The 18035-nt window shown below is 39.7% G+C and overlaps 1 protein-coding gene across 1 annotated transcript in view; it reads left to right on the top strand.

Moving 5' to 3' along the window:
* Positions 1 to 542: 542 nt before the first annotated feature.
* Positions 543 to 18035, top strand: part of LOC145996189 (rho-related GTP-binding protein RhoE-like) — a 209789-nt gene continuing 192296 nt past the window's right edge. Inside the window, exon 1 of the mRNA XM_083132558.1 lies at positions 543 to 851. Within this exon, the coding sequence (XP_082988684.1) occupies positions 741 to 851 (111 nt within the window). The 5' untranslated portion in view covers positions 543 to 740. The remainder of the gene's footprint in view (positions 852 to 18035) is intronic.

The following is an 18035-nucleotide window of genomic DNA, read 5'->3' on the forward strand; positions in this document are numbered from 1 at the left end:
TCACTATTTATCCTCATCTTCGCGATTAGCGAAAAGTGGCACAAAATGAACCAAATCAATGAATCAATCAACCATCCTTATCGTGGCAGAAAAACAAATCAAAATAAAATTTTACGTCCCTTTATGTTACTATTAGATTATCCGCGACGATGAGGATGAAATGTGACTGACTTTAGGGGAGAATATGAAACTGGTCAGGCCGTAATTCCAACCCACAACTGATCACCCTGTATAGCAAAGATTCAATCTCAATTGTTCTACTTCTGTATAAATTCAACAATGGATTTGGGAATCTCTCTTTGGGGATATGGTCTACCTTGAAATTTTCTTGGCTAACCTCGTTATGTTCATTGAAATGTTATTTTAGGCAATTGTTACTGTTATGATTTTTCGCTCAACTTTCAATGAAATGTTAGTTTCACGCGGCTCCTGAAAATGAATAGATTTTTCTCGCTCGCTATGGTGATATTTCGAGAACTACGGTTGGCAACACTGGAAGCCACGTGATTCGAGATCCTGCTCACTGAATGAAGCTCGGCTTCCACTCCCCCGACCAGGCAGTAGGCTCGCAACCTTGGAGAAAGGAATGTGTCGGTTGGGAGACCCGGTCCCGGGGCAGTGAGTGAGTGGAGTGGTTCTGAGGAAGGCAGCTCAGTGCGTGTGCGTGTGTGGTTGTGTGTGAGTGCGGGTGGTTCTACCCCTTTGTGCCCTTCCGTCAAGGAGGATCCACAGACAGTGCCATGGATACGCCAGATCTCGAAGATGTGGACTGCAAGATTGTTTTGGTGGGAGACAGTCGATGTGGGAAGACGGCGCTAGTCCAGAGGTTCATATCGGATAGGTTTATGGAGGTAAGTGAAAGTGGCGGGGGAAAGCGCTCTCACTTTCACCGTCTTCTCTCTAAGCCACGTGATCGCTCCGATCATTTCCTTGCTTCAAATCCGTGTATGTCCGTCCTGTAAAACACACCTGAGGCATTTTTCTCCTTGTACTGTTGTACACGTGACGTTAGAAATTTAATGATTTTGTGGTTGTTCTCTTGGGGCCGTTAACCCACTGTAGCCCCTCGAGAATTATGTTGATTTTATTAAACGAAGTTTTACGTGATATAAAATTGGTCCCAACGTGCGGAAAACCCAAATAACGGAGATAGTTGATCCCAAAGTATGGCCCGTGTAAGTTAACACCTGCAACCTTGGAGTATTTTTGCCCTTATTATTAGTAGCGGCGATTGGGTTCCAAAATTGGGGATAGGGAGCAAGGTGCCAAAGCTGGAGCCCAAGGACAGTTTACTTTTCCTTTGTAAGTAAGGTTTGCCACACTACAGGGGCAAAAGTTGCAAAATGTGGGAGTCCAACTGCCTCCTCCTCCTTCCTTATCGCAGCCACTGGTAAAATCTGTTCATATGCACACTAAAATATGAAAAGAACACGTCCGAAATTGCTATCAATGCCTAACCTATGACGTAAAATTATAGCTGCTGTTGTGGAATGTCGTGTTGGGTGCTGTATTCACTTGCGCGAAGCTTTTGGGCTGACATTTATAGAGGGTTGTGACAGGCACGTATCTACAAATATGTTTCGGTGGTGGTGGTGGGCCCGAACCAATTGCCTCAATAATAATAAAAATGTTTAAATTAAAATAATTATATTAAATCAAATTAATACTGCGTACAATACATAAATTAATATTATATTATTATTATTGCACGAATAGGTAAAAAGACTGTATAAGAATAGAGATATAACAGAGCATATTCATTACGTAGCTTACCTGTAGTTAAGATCGGAATAATATACATAAAAACAAGTGCGCTGGCAATGAAATTAATGTCAAATAGATGAATAATTGAATATTTATCGAATAACAAAAATGATGTTACATGTAGTTGGAAAAAAGTAAGTTTCTGATTAATATTTTATGCATATTATTTTGAGTAGTAGTGTGCATAAATCTTCTTTGTAATGTCATTCAAAGCCGTATGATCCCAATATAATCCTTCCCTTCTAAAAAGTTCAGAGGAAATTAATAACCATCGATTATGCAACAAATGCTAAATTAGTTAATTTTAGTACTTGATAAGTTTTTCGGGGGGAGGGTCCGGACCCCCTGTCCCCCCCCCTAAATACGTCCTTGGTTGTGATTATTTCCAAATTTGACTTACACCAAGGAACAAGTTTAGAAATGTCTCTAAATGTTATGGTTGACGTAAAGCGCCTTATTTTTTTTTGTGGGTGCAGTAATAGACACCAGTGGCGTGGTGGTAATGTCGTCACATTGTAATCAAGGGGTCTAGAGTTCGATACTCGGTGGAGGCGCATAGTGGTTATCCCACTTTAAACTGCAGTTCCAGTCCCCATTAGCCTAGCTATGCGTAAAGTCGACTTATAATCTCGAAAAGACAAAAAATCAGTCACAGAAGAAGTTGGTTGAGTGACAAAAGAAATTTGCTTTTTGAGTTTTCACAGTAGTTTGAGGATATCCTCGACATCAGAACTCCAGTCTCGGTGTCGAAGGTAACCTCGATCCCGTATCGATTGGGTCGAAATTTTCATGTACACTCACCGGCAATAAAAGTTGTAAACTGTCTCGAAGGTAATCTCGATCCCGTATCGATTCGGTCGAAATTTTCATGTACACTCACAGGCAATTAAAGTTGTAAACGGTCTCGAAGTTAATCTCGAGTCCGTATCGATTGGGTCGAAATCTTGCATGTACAGTCATCGGCAATAAAGATTGTAAACGTGTATACTGAAATATTTTCTTGCCTGAAATGCGTTTCGCGTGTTGCCTTACTCAACGGCTATAAGTAAGGACATGAAGTCTTCGTTTTATATTCCCCTAAATTTCGATGTTATTTTTTACTGGAATTCGTTGATATTTTTCGCTGTTTAGAACAATTTTCATTGTTATTCATTTAAGATTTTTACATTGTTTTGGTTCTGGAAAGTAGACAAATTTCAGTTTTAATAACAAAAAAACGTATCGCTTACCTTTCTTCCATTTGAAAAACTATTTCATCTCATCAGACACTAAATATGAAATATTTATTGAATGATAACATCCAGATCTTTGAACACAAGCATACGCAATGCCAAAAGATCCCTCTGCGACCTCAAAATACAGTTTTGTGTACACACACACACACACACACATAACCCCCCTCCCCCACCCGAAATACAACAGGTGCTTCTCCCTGAAAATTTTCTCGTTCGTACAAAATTTCCCTCCTGGGAAGATCCACCGAGTTTATTCTACTTCAGGATGAGATTAAACATTGTCAGTCATATCCCCGGCAAACTGCTATAAATGGGGCGTGACAATCTCTTTTGAATCGAACTATCACCGGTCTTAATAGCGCTTCAGGCAGTTCTTTTTTTAATAGATGAAGTGTTATCCCCAGTTTATATTGCATATTTCGCGACCAGTGGCGTGCCCAAGGGGGGTTGGTGGGGGTTATAACCCCCTTTTGTTCCAGTATTTAAAGAAAACAACGTCAAGGGCAGGAAAATATGGCAAAATGAGGACTGACTACTTTAAAAATGTGCACATAACCCCTCCTTTTCGAAAATCCTAGGCACGCCACTGTTCGCGAGGTTTTTCGCGATAAAGTGCAAAATTCGGTGTTATGAAAAAAAGGGCTTAATTCGCGTTATTTCGCGATTCCAAACTAGGAATGGCCAAACGGATCCGGATGTGAGAGTTTCGTATCTCAATCTCATTATAATATTACCACACCTTAAAAGGTATTATGATCTTACATTACAAAGAAATTTTTCATTAGTTAGTCCTACAAGATTTTTTTTCAAGTGTTGTTCCTAAAATACTTTGATACGCATCGGCTAACACACTCGTGCACAAAAAATAATCTTACTTGTTTAACATAAAATGTCAGAGTTGATTTTGTAAATGCCATTGAAACGAATATGTATTCATTCGAATGTATTGGAAATGGAATCACACATAAATGTGAGACATTCCATTCCAGGATGAAACCTTTAACACGTTTAACAAGATAGAAATGTTATACAAAAATTATACAATTGTTCTACGGTTACAGTTTTAAAAATTAATATAAAACATTATAATATATGCAGTGTTGTATACGAAGTGTAAGACTAACAAGGGAGGTTATCTAAGTGCCCCCCTCCGATTTCCATGAAACTTGGCAGGTGTATAGAGGGGCCCAAATGAAGAAATAAGTGTTTTCTTGTTTCAGCTAAAAAAAACTGTTTTAGGGGGCAACCCCCCCCCCTCAATTGTCAAGATGAGAACAAATTGAAGTGGGGATCTGACCCCTGTGTCCCCCTCTGATTTCCATGAAACTTGGCAGGTGTATAGAGGGGCACATTCTTACTTTCCAAAGAAGCGCTCACGTGAGATGGCCAAACTGATCCGGATCCGAAAAAAAAAGGATCCGGACAACCGGATCTGGCCATCCCCATTCCAAACACCGAACACTTGCCTCCTTTACGTACCAAAATACATTTTAAAAACTTTATTTTGCTTTCCTCAACTTTTTGGTTTTATCGTTAAAACGAAAACTTCACGTCCCTAGCTATAAGTGGATGTTAATAGCAGATTTTCAATGGCAACTTCTGCCACCGCCGTGGAGTTGAGCAACATACGAAATGTACTGCAGGGAAGTAAGCACGAAACAATACAATATTCTGGTTGAAAACTATATCAACCAATGTCGGTCAAAGTGCAGCTTGGACATACATGCTGTGTAAATAAGCGACGCTACTAAAATGAGGTGAGTGGACAATGGCCTCTCCGCATGTTTCAATTCAGTTTGTATCCTGTGTAATTCCTTGGGCAAGTCAACAACCTACAGTAGGGAAAATAGTAAACGCAAATGTTTGTTGGCCAGTATGTCTCGCTGTGTTCATTCAATTCAATTCAACTTCTGCCACGTGCGTTTCGTTAGTTGATTCTTGCGCTCGTAAAGTTTTCACAGAGTTTGCATTTACGAACATGTCATTTACGCTGTGCATCACTGATCGAATTAAGCTTTTTGCTTTTTGGGGGGGGGGGGGGGCGGGGGTTCCCACTCAGTGGTGTAGTGATTCAATTTCGGGGAGTTGGATTTTTTTTGGGTGTGCAAATTTGTATGTTAACCAGTTAGTAAAACCATAGCTTTGTGGTTCTCCAAGTACCTTAGAACAGTGTTTCTTACCTAGGACATTACATCTTATGATAACATTTACACGTAATTTAGAATCACTTAGTATATTTACATTCTAAAGGTCGAATCACACGGCACTGGATGTCAAGTTAGTTGGCGCTGAACTGGCTACCTGCCCGGATGTTATGGCTGCCTGGCTGGCTGCTTGACTGGTTTGGAGGAATAGGACATGTTCTAATTGCTACTGGCTTTCCTCGACTGCGTTCTGTGGAAGAGCCAATTAGACCAAATTTCGGCAATGTGAAGATAATCTGTGAGTTTGCAAAGGGGAGTTTTTTGTCTGTGGTTTCAGAGTGTTGGTTGTTTTTGTTAGTGTCTCGATAAAAAAAATGGAAAGAGATGACGTGCAGTGCATTCGTGTTCAGTTCAATAATATTTAGGTATTTATGCAAATCTGTAGTCCATACTTTTCTTTTTTAATTTTCAATAAAAGCACAAAGCAGTAATTCTCCTACTACATTCTTCAAATTGCTCGTCCATCTTTACTGCGCAATGTCTTATGGGAACAAATGTATCGACAAGTAGGGTAACAAGTATCGTGTGAGGCGAAAACTAGCAAATGGGTAGCCAGTCCAGCGCCAACTAGGGCATTCCAACTAGAAATTCAGTTACGTGTGATTCCGGCTTAAGAAGACGCATACACAAGAAATAGTTATTGAACTTGTAACACTGTGAAAACTTCTATTGCCCATTCAACTCAATGAAGGCGTGCGGCGAGAAATGCAATCTACCTCCAACGAATAAATGTAACGAAATCCAATCTATCTTGCATGGCGGTAGGTTGTCGTGGTTAACTTAACAATGGACAGGGTAATGGCGTTAGTCTGGGAGCTCTTTGTAAAACCTCTGCACCCGACAATGTAAACAGTAAACAATAGGCTATTTAAAAATAGAACTTCAGATGTGAAATAGTATGCAATTGTATTAAAGGTTAAATGACTATTTTTCCCGAATGATATTTCCGGATGATAGACCAAATGTCTGTTATTTCCTGAAAGTTTCGGAATTTCTGCGATAAGAAACTACATTGGGACTGTCAAATCAGTTATCATCCCCCCCCGCCCCCCCTCGAGTCTTCTTAAAGAAGTTTGGTTTTAGAAACGCAGTGCAAGAAACCTGGTAAACATCGTAGCATTTTAAAGTTGTTTGACACAAGATGAACAGAAAAGTATCAATACTAAATAACGTTAACGGTTATTCCGTATCAACTTTCCAGCCTGACCATTACCAGTGCGTAGTTAGAGATCGGTTTGTTCACTGAACTCTCCAGCCTAACTATTGCCTATTTTTGTGGGAGCAGGAAAAGGTTTTTTTATCCATTATGCAACATGACTTCGTGACTACATGCACACAACTTTGTCGGGTCCAGCAGCACACTCCTCCCCCTGCTCCCCAACAATACCCTGTCCTTTTAAACACTGTTGTCATATGAAGTTATAAGGTAAGAAAGTATGATATTTAATGAGCATTGTATGCATGCTTTACATTATGAGTCTTTGTTTTAACATGTTACGTATACCAATTCGACAATTGTCTAGTGCTTCATGGGACTACATTTAAGGGATTATGATTATCAATCGCAAACCAGTATCCCTATAATTTGATATTGGCCACACTGATAGCGTAATGGGTACACACACAAATGGTGCACTATTTACGGTAGTGATTTTACTAAAGTCTAGTTACTTACAGGTCCATCAATTATTGTTTAACTTTGCTCTTTTGACGCTTTTTGGACTATCGCGACGGTGAAGATGATGAGATGAAATTATGGACAGCCAGACTAGAACTCGAACTCGGGAACTTTGGCCCAACCATACAAGCAGAGAAGGCTATAAAAAACGGGCGTTTTCAATGGAATACAAATGAAAATCGATTTGAAACCCTTCTGGAAAAGAAGAAGACTTTCTGACGAGATCCGTTGTTAACAGTAGCGGCCAGAAAAACATTGAGCCATAATTCCTTAATATTAAAGAACTTTAGAGTGTGTCCAGGGATTGTTTGGACAAAAATCAGGATTTCATTGTCATTACGGTAAGACCAAGATCTGTATAAATAAACATAAAATATCTTTAATATTGAGGGGGGAAAAACTGTTAAACATATTGTTTTGAAGGACAAGCCTTATTATTGTTACAAGCATAGATTGAGCACGACATCTGTAGTTCTGATGGCAAAGTAAAATAATTGTCTATTAGACTAAAATTGATGAATAGACATCAAATTTGTATGCCTGTGGCACAATTAGAACCTATTATGGGTATAGAAGAGACTTGACTGATTGATTTGCTTTATTTTACTTCGCTTTTTGTGCTACTTTTGGCTAATTTGCGAAGATCGGGATGAGTGATGAAATTGTCGAATGAACACTCACAAACATCCATGCCCAGGCGAGGATTCGAATCCGCGACCCCTGGTGTCGTAGCGCGATGACTGTGCTAACCACTCTGCCACGGGGACCGCCAGAAGGGACTTGACGAAATGTCATGTAGCCTTTGTTGTAGGTCTAAAATAAAATTGCATAGAATAAATGCATCGGTCCATACAAGAAATTAAGAAATTGTTTATTATAATTAAGTAACAATATGTTTTAGCATATACCGTTTTATTTCTCGTGAAATAAATAACATATTGATTTGTAGGTTATTACAATGTTGCCCCCCAAAAAAATTTACCTTGCCCCCCAAATTTATCTTAAGTTGGCGCCCCTGATTACATGATATGTTAAAACTCCATGTCCAAGGCATTGTTTTACTTGAGTTGTAAACATACACGAGGCGCGGAAAATTAGCTAAGATAATTGGTTCATAGTGGGTGAGCGGTACGAGATAAGAAGTCTAGCTTTCAGATCAAAACTGCAAGCTAATCAACAGCAACGCTTCACACCGTAACGGCACGGACAGGCCGCACAAACCTGGTGAAATCCTCAAGCGACGTGTCGCATGTCGCTTCGTTGTGAAGTCTCTCTAGCTTGGAGTAAGATTGTCCTTCGTGGAGATAGAAAGATCACTGTCCCCAAATTTTTCAGGTTTATTAAAATTTAATAATAATGTTAATGATACTTTTATTAACTTCCTCGGACTTTAGAAGCAAAGTAATTAGTAATTTTATGATTTTGCAAATTTGTTATTTTTCAAAATAGTCCTTGCGCCATTTTTTATTCTGTCCCCCCCCCCCCCCAAGTTACGCCTATGGTCATTGAGACATTTTGTGATCTTTGTAACCCCAGGCCTGGCTACAAAAGGGCAGAGGTGGCAACACTGAATTATAGTCCCAGACGAAAAGGTATAATTTGGTTACTATTTCCCTTACTTCTGTTCGGAAATACAAATACTTAATCTTAATTTCAAGCAATTTGCTATTTCAAGTGTTAATCTTTTAGTTACAACTTAACTCGCGTGACCATATGCAATAACTCAAATGTTCCTGCTACATGACGAATAACGTAGATTAATAAACGACCGAATTGTATCTTCTAAAATTATTTGCGTATCAGTAGTTAGCTAAAAACCTCAACTCGCACGGCAGTCTGAAGCAAAGCATGTTTTTAGTTTCAAACCGTCCGCTAAAGGCCCCTGGCGCTGGCGACTTGATAACCAAAGAGCACGATACCTCGCAACCAGAACACGCAATTTGAGAAACCTGGCAACTCGAATACCAACATTGGAAACGTATTACGTCACTGCCCCCAGCTGCAAATCTCCAGCTGGTCTGACGATTCTGAAATTTCTCCCACGCTTAGAAATTGTACCTCCCTCTCGCATTGCTCGCAGTGATTTCTTCGCCTCCCCGTGGTGGAAAAAAGAAGGCTCTCCTGTGCAGCATCTGGCACCACTGCTTTTGTAAACAGCTCCCTGCTGGGTTAAAATTGAAAGGATCACAGAACAAAGCAAGGATGGAAAAGCACGCACGCATGGATATTGGTTTAGATTGCTTCCAGGAAGTTAACAACAATAGCAACAGTGGCGTATGTACGATTTTATTTCGGGGTTAAGGGGATCTAGGATTGATTTTTGTAGTTGTACATGCTGATAGTCTTTGCTGTCGATGTACAGGGTCAGTGGCGTGCCCAGGGGGGGTTGGTGGGGGTTAAACCCCCCCCATTGGTTTCGTCATTTAAAAAAATTCAAAGCAGAAATACATTTTATTTCATAAATTGCCAATATTGTAAAATGTTTACATTTGGCAATGAGAAATGTATTGCTTCTTCAATTACTTTTGATAATATTGGAGTTGAGTTACAGCAATGCACAAGCATTCATTCATTCCTTTGTCACTGAAAAGGAAGGAGAATTTCCTTCTCAGTATGGTCAAGAAAAGAGCCGCAACCCTTGGAATGCGAACTGAAGGAATCCCTCCTCCCCTTTCTTTCACGCACGATGACCCTCTTAGGAGAATGACCCTCCCTTTCCTGTTACGACAGTGCTACTAACTTCCCTTTTCTTTCTTTCCCCTTCTTATACCATTTATACCAGCAGAGCAAAGTTCTGTGAGATTTGAATCACTACAATTAGTAGGCAAAGTAAGTCAAAATCTTATTTCGCACCTGGATGCATATTTATTTCAAAATATCAATAATTATAATAATAATAATAATTGTTGCAGGCAGTAGCGAGGCATGGTTTTACGAAGGAGGCAAGCGATGTTTTGTACAATACCATGCCGGGAGGAAGGGAGGGATGCGTTATATAGCGCAACTGGCCCAGTCAGTTTCATAAACAAAATAAAAACAATTAATATGCCAAAATATTATACGTTTTACTCTTGTGCTCTTTACAAATTAGATATTTTTCTCGCAACCAATTTCCAGCCTTCAGTTTATTGAATTTTCTTGTAACATGTGTGAAAGATCTCGCTTGAATTTGTGCGTAAATAATTTAGCAGTTGCCAACACTACTGACACTGACACTACTGGTTGCTGTCAACACTGTGACGTAATTTGAGCTGGACCAAGCTGGATGCATGGTTCAGACATTCGACCGCCCGGTATCTTTGTCCCAAGTCCTGGTGTTCACTGGGGTTGCAGAAGTTGCAGTCTGCAAGGTAGCAAGTCGAAGTGGTCGTGTTGTGTGTTACGTTTCTGCGTGTGTAATAGATTTTTGACGTGGAACTAAAGATGGATAGAAAAAAGAGGAGAAATACATTATTAGATTATTTCAAAAAGAAACAAAAAATGGAAGTTGAAGCTTCACCTTCCACAAATAGAACGTCAGAAAAGGTCGATTTAAGTTCAGAGGAATTCCATCCGAATTGCGAGAGTGAAACGTGCGAACTTTCAGACTCTTGATATTCAACAAGAAGGCATAACAGAAGATATTGCAAACCTTGTTGCAAAATTATGTCAAGGAACTGTCGAGGTAAGTGACGTTCATTATTTGATAGCAGATATATCCATAGGCGGATTTAGAATTGTTTTTCTGGGAGGGCATAGCATGTGCTGTAAGCATACAATCGTGTGTGTGCAGGGGAGGGGTGTGCCCGCGTTTGTATGTCTGGAAGACGTGTGTAGGATGTCACCCTATATCACCAATAAACTTTCGCAGGGCGAGAGAACATTATGATGAACAAGTTTCCTCAATGAATTCAGGGGCCTCACCGATGGTGGTGTAATCAAAGAGGTCCTGGGTTTGATCCCCTGTGAAGGTGCATTGCACAGTGGTACGTATCCCGATTTAAACTTTAAGACCAGTCCCGATTAACGTATCTGAATATAAAATGGACTTTAAAATCATTTACTTTTTGTTTTGTTCACGAACCCTCGAAAAACGATATTACATATCTTATAGATCCACCAAGGTATTTGAAACCCTGGCGTCGGAGCAGTGGCACTAATGTCGCTAGTGTATATGTATGCAACCACATTATAAAATCACGGTTGGCATGGACAGTTTTATTATTTTGTAGGAAAGGGATAAAGTTTGTATTACGACACGGAATAGACTAGATAGGCATCCTATTAACTGTAAATATTCCTTACAAATCTTCTGAATATTTCTCTTGTACAAACGCAACAAATACAATAAGTAATATACGTGTGCAGTAATAAATTCATTTTCTGAAAGCATCTTTTCTGGCATCAGTGGTCGAAGTAGGGGATGCTGCCTTCAGTTAAGAAAGTTTCACAAATCATACCCCCAATTAGAATAATTTTCATATTGAGCATCCTCCACCTACTGTATTGTCTCCATGTTGATCCATACAAGGATGTACCCCCTCGTATTTCCAAAATCGATCAAACATCCCCTCCCTTTTCGGCTACGAATTTGCATTTCGAGCACTGTCTGGCAAGATTTTGTCGGGCTCAGTGACAGATCCTGTGGTGCGGTACTGGGCTTCGGAGGGGAAGGGGGGAGTGGCCCCTTCAACAGTTGGTTTCGCAGTTCCATAACGTTAACATTATACAAAATTCCTCTCCATAGACCTAATATGAAAATGAATATGACACATTAATGACACTGTAGTAGAAAATGTTAATTACTGAAGCGGTTCGTATTTGTTTGTCGACTGTCAAACAAATGTTTTGACCAATAATATAATAATACAATGCCAAAAATGTACACAATATTTAGCAAAACCATCTCCACAACAAGTACAATGTTGATTGAATTGATGTTTTAAATCCACTTTATGCACAGTAAGGCTAATCGGGACTGGGCCTAAAGTTTAAAGTGAGATCCGAACCACTATTAGCCTCCACCGGGTATTGAACCCGGGACACCTTGATTACAAGGCGACGACGCTCACACTGAAATGAAACTGTGGTATCGTCATCTTGCAGCAATGCAAAGACGTCTAGTAAATGCTCTTGAAGCAATTGATATATGCAGTGAAGTAATATTTCCCTGGGTAAACACACGTTTGCTCATATTATGTACAATCCCGGTAACAACAACATCAAATGAGAAATCATTCTCAACTTTGAGGCACTTGAAGACCTATCTTCGAAATACCATTTGCGAAGAAAGATTAAATGGGTTAGCTGCTCTGAACATTCACCGGGATATAAAAGTTACTTGTGACGACATACTGTCAGAACTCACACAGAAACCTCGATGCCTAAATTTCAGAATTTAAATTGTTGAACTGTGGTACCTTATTTATTACTGTCTTTAAGACATCAAGTAGTCTTAATCTCTTTAATGTTGTTACAATGTTGAGTGTACATATTTTTTGTTTAAAAATAAAATATAAAATATTAATAATTTGGAAATATTCAAGCAGGTGCTTTTATATGATGCAATAAAAACATGAAGCATCCATAGCAAATACATTGATTGCGTTCATTGGGGTAAAATCCAAGTATATTAATTATCTAATTTATTACAAGAAATTTGACCTGTGAACTGGAAAATGTGTTAGATTGATAACCCCCCCCCTTACGAAAATCCTGGGCACGCGCCTGTACAGGGTGCTCCTAAGGTCCCGTTACCTTTACAATGAAACATATCTCTGAAACCACATGACATGACCTGGCCCCCGCGCTCTCCTGATGTCACCCTGTTGATTTTTTCTTTTGGGGTTACGTCAAGGATTGTGTATACCAAACCCCTGTTTCAGATCTTGTTACACTTCGTTGCAGCTGTGCGAACAGTTGATGTTGATATGCTGCAGCGTGTATGGGTATACGTAAGTGGAATATCACCTTGATATCCGCAGGGCAACCAGAGGGGCACACATTGACGAAAAAACAACAAGTTTTGAGCTGTAGAACATTTTGCAACAAACCGTTCTGCTGTATGTCATGTGGTTTCAGAGTTGTTTGATTGTAATGGTAACGGGACTTTAGGGACACCTGTACTCTCGATTCAAAGTACAACGTGATTCAAAAGTCCCTTAACACCCCTTTAAAACGTAAAGGAGTTAGGCTGGGTACATATTGGTCATGATAAAAACAGGTTAGGCCTATGGGGAATCATATTATTATGTTGCAAGCAGACGGCCGCCATATTGAATTCAAATCATTTTTTTAAAATTGGAATTGCGTGATGTGATATATCAAATCAGGCTAGAATTTCACGAGAAATGCAATGACGAAGGTGTTTTCAACATAACTTTAATCAGGAAAAAGTTATGACTGCATGATTGTAACAAATGACTCATTTTCCAGGTGTGAGAAAACAGTGCCACAATGCTCTGAACGTTTAGAATTCAGGCCAGCAATAATGCATGACATGTTTATTAGTCTGATTTGATACAGAAAACACACAAACATATAAAAAAAGTGCAGAGGCAATGGAAATTTTCATAAGGGAACTCGAAGTATTTTTAAAAAGTAGTACAGAATTTTGAATTTCAGGCACCAAGTTAAAATTTTCGGGCCTGCCCCTGACTATAACCATTCATCCTTATCTTCGCGATTCGCCAATAATGGCGCAAGAGCGAATTAAAACAAAATAAATCAGAAATCAAACCGTATGTTGCCGCGGCAATAATCTTTCGGGTTTATGAATGCGAGAATGATATATTTTGGCTCGTGGACATTTCCAAGAGGCTCCACCCATCAAGCACAAAAGAGAAGTGATGAATGCTACTGCTACTTCATCTTGTTGGAGGAAGTTCAATGACTTTTCATTCACAAACGCTGTAATACGAAATTCCGTGTTTTGACCGTGACGCCTTGTGGGTAATTTCAGCGCGTGCAGCTAGTCTGCAGGAGGTAGCTTTGCAGATGTGGGAGGTTTTCGGCAGGGGGAGGAGTAGGGGGGTGTTTGCAACGTAATCGCATGCCATCTGGTGTGATATTTTGCGGGAGCCGAGATGCAAATGTTCCCCCTGGAGTTAGTTTCTGTTTTGGGAATGGAAAATTGATTTCGTGGCAAAAAAGGAAAGACTGTTCGGTCACGCCATCTCTGATTGCCTTAATACAATCATTTCCAGCAAAAAAAAATAGTGGGACAAGAAGAAATAAGAGGAAGTGATTGGTCGCTCTGCAAATCTAAGGATCGCGTTTCCTAGATAGTGGCGTGCCCGTAATAAGGCAATGGGGGTTTTACCCCCATTTATTTCACCTCTACTTGAAAAAGAATATTCGGATACTTGAGAGAAACCGTAAAAAGTAGTACAGACTTACTTCTCTTTAATCAGTCAAAAATTCATTTCTACACCATAGACCGCAGAGTTTACGGTGTGTGTGTGTGTGTTTCTATTCCTGTTCTGGCCATTTTACGTCGTAAAACCTCTCTAGATGAACGGTGACTAATGAAATATGTGATGGAACGAAGGTATTCATGACTCCAGTGGCTTAACCACTACAGGGCAGGAGTGCCCCCCCCTAAGGCATATGACCCCCCCAAAAATAGGACACCACACCCCTTATCCCGAATTATTTACTCAAATTATTTATATGTTTACTTTAGGTATTGTATATAATATAGACATTTACATGTATATTGCATATTACTTTGACATTGAAATAACATTTTACATAAATTATATTAACTTTGCAAAGTTGTTGTAGCAAAATGATTGATAGATTCCTCATTTTGCACCACAGGATGAAATTATGATAGCCATTAACAACTCAAGACGAACGTATACTCTGTCCCAGCTAACTGTGGAGCAGGCGAACGAAAACAAGTATCTGCGCAAGTAGTGACGCGAGACTGCCCCACCAATGAACACGTAAGAGGAATAGAATTGCCTTGAGTGGGGGAAAGCGACTGCAGTTATCAGCCTTCCGAGCAGTGTGTGCTGCTTCGCTCTGCCTACTCGATTTCCCCCGCTACTCGGACGCTATGCGCTGCCTTGCTCCACAGTTAGCTGCGACAGGGTATAGTCTTTTTAATTATTGTTATGAAACTCCCTGTGCGTTCTTCAGCACAACTTGTCACTGGTATGAAGATCAGATCAGAATTTTATGCAATACCTGCAGCTGAAATTAGGAGACTAATGAATGAAAAAGCACGGCTCACTTTCATGCTTGCTAACATAAAAAGTACAAAACTGCCCAGGCTCACTGTCATTGTTAGTGTACTGAACCTTTTTCTGAACAGTTTGTCTGCTTGCCTAACCTTGTATGTCTGCTTGACTAACCTCGTATTAATGCGAACAGCACGCCCTCCCCCCTCCAAACCGATTCTAAAGGTATAAGAGTTGGTGTTTTCCTTCACCCCCATCTCCGCGATCACTTATAGGTAGAAATACTGTACATAATAACTAGAGCCCGGATTTTAGGCAAAATGCCCATTCGTTTCCGACGCTGGTAGACAAAAGTTGAACACAAGAGTACACCGATCCGAAGGTTCTTCACATTCTGAACAATACTTTGTTGCCTCTTTTGTCATTCCGACAAGGCATTTTTTAAAATTATATTTCTGTTCTTCTATTTTATTTCGTTTTTCAATAACCCTTGTTATTCAAATTATTATTTGTAAATACATTTTTAAAGATTTAAGATGAATTTAAGTCCTTCTCTTCAATTTTTAATGCCTCTTCTTCAATTTTCACTGCCTTTTTTTTCGACATACACAGCCTTTTTTTAAAATTTTTTGTTGCTTTTTTGCCTGCCATTTTTAGTACATTTCAGGGCCTGAACATCCGGGCTCTAAGAATAACCATAACTAAGAATCAATAGCAAGTCAATCAACCCAAACCTCAACCCCTCATTTTTGTGCGAAGATATGTAGAATTGGTAGCTAAACTATAAAATTTTGTCCCCCTCAAATATTCCCATGACGCGCTCATGAAACCCCCCTGTGGTCACCCCTGGTACAGGGTGTATCATAATAGAGTAAACGAGTTTATTTCGACTAAACTGTATGGAATACAACATTGTGTATGAATCAGTAACACTTCAAGTTTCTATGAATGTCTACAAATGTTCAATGTGGCTTCCACCAGTTATGCGACACACTTCCCATCTGATTCTAGTTCTTGTCTCGCTTTTCCCAAGAATTCCTCGTCCACCAAAGCAAGGGCGTTTCTTATTCTCTTCTGTAGCTGTTGCACATTCTGCGGCATAGGTAGCACATGGGCTTTGTCTTTCACAAAGCCCCAAATGCAGAAGTCTAGAGGTGTAAGGTCTGGGGATTTGTGGAAGTCGCAATTTTCTTCAACACTACATGAGCGCCACAATGGCCGTGTCAATCTCCTCAAAATAGAGAATTGTATCAAGCCAGAATTCATAAACTCAATCACCAGCCGTTGCTCTCTCAGGCATTCAAGGAATGGCATGTCAGTAGTTAACAAACCTGGATTATTGGCAATGAAGGTGCTGATCGACTGGTATTGCAGGTCATTGACCAGGGAAACATGCAAGGGATAAGAGGTGGTGAGAGGTCTTTTGTCTTTGGTCTTAGAACGGGAAGCAACAGGAGAGATTGAGCGAGCCAGTACAGTCTTCTCTAAGAGCTTTCTGCAAGGATCTTCATCATCGGTGATATACAGGTATTGTCCCATTTCAACCATGTTTGATCCAGACTTGAAGGTGTAGAATCCAAGTGATTGTGTTTTGCCATTTCCAAGTGTGTATACTTAACCTCTCGCACATTACCATTAAGCTATCTGCAAGGAGCGGGTGTTCACATTACAGAGGATAAATGATACCTCTAGTTACATCACCCACCAGGACGGTTAAGGTTCCTGGTTCGATCCCACGTTCCTAGCAGAACGTTACGACTTGAAGATTTTCTCATTATTATACAACATACCTCATTGTTGTGGTTCAGTTGTTTTTATAGACAATGAACCTGATAAGTTGTTTAATCTATTATGATCCACGCTGTACTTTGGATGGGACCCAGCCCCCGTCCCCAAACACACACACACTTACGACGACCTCCGTGACGGACTGATTACCACAGCACACTACGACGCCAGGGGTCCCGGGTTCGAATCCCGGTCTTGGCATGAGTGATCTTAGAGAGCGTCTTTCCATCTTATCATCACTCATCCTCATCTTCGCGATTACCCAAAAGTGGCAGAAAAGCGAGGTAAAATAAACCAATTCAATGTAGTAACTAGAAGCATGTTCTGTTCTCACCTGCTTTTCATTCAGCTGTAAGGCTATACCCAACAGTCATTTATTGTTGTATTATCTCTGTGTTGCCTTTGTCTCTGTAATCTATTAGTTAGATTCTTCTTACAATTGTTCCTAAATGTAAATGTATATTACTTCATTCATAATTTTTGTTAATTTTCTTAGTTATGTTCGTGTTTATGTATATTGAACACTGTAATTGGGCATGCGCCTGTTGTGTTTCAAATACATAAATAAGGAAATAGACGAAAGCGAGTGAAACTTGTGGGACTGTGAAGTGAAAAATGAAAGTGTGAGGAATTCCGTGCGATGCAGAACCGTCCCGTGACGTAATTACTAATCTATAATTGTGTTAACACTAGAATAATGTTTTCCAAACATAAAAGAGACATTTAAAGTAGTTGATGTCGGTATTAACGTTTGTACAAGCTTCGAGTACATGCTTTATGAAAGGATTAATCACTTAATAAAACAAATGAAACTTGTAAATATGCACCGAGGGACAAAATGAAAGTTTTGCGTCAATACAATGAACTTAATACATGCCCCAGTTCGCCAAATTGTTTGAGCAGAATATTTATCCACTTCTTCAAGATATAAATAAAGAAGTATATTAAATTCATATAGGTTTGTAAATTCAAAATAATATACATCATTATTACAAAAAATATGAACAGTAATAGAATACAATAATTTTCAGCAACTGAATAAATGAAAGCCATACTGTAGGTGATGAGATCAGCACCACGCTCCGACTATCTTTTGAATCTGTACTGTCAATTTTAATTTGTGCGCGTTTTGCATTTTCTAGGGGGTGGGGGACATGCACGTGTTACGTGTTCAAGCTTTTTATGGTCATTAGTTTTTAAT

Source organism: Lepisma saccharinum, chromosome 12, assembly GCF_977018435.1.
Source record: "Lepisma saccharinum chromosome 12, izLepSacc3.1, whole genome shotgun sequence".
NCBI classification, from domain to species: Eukaryota; Metazoa; Arthropoda; class Insecta; order Zygentoma; family Lepismatidae; genus Lepisma; species Lepisma saccharinum.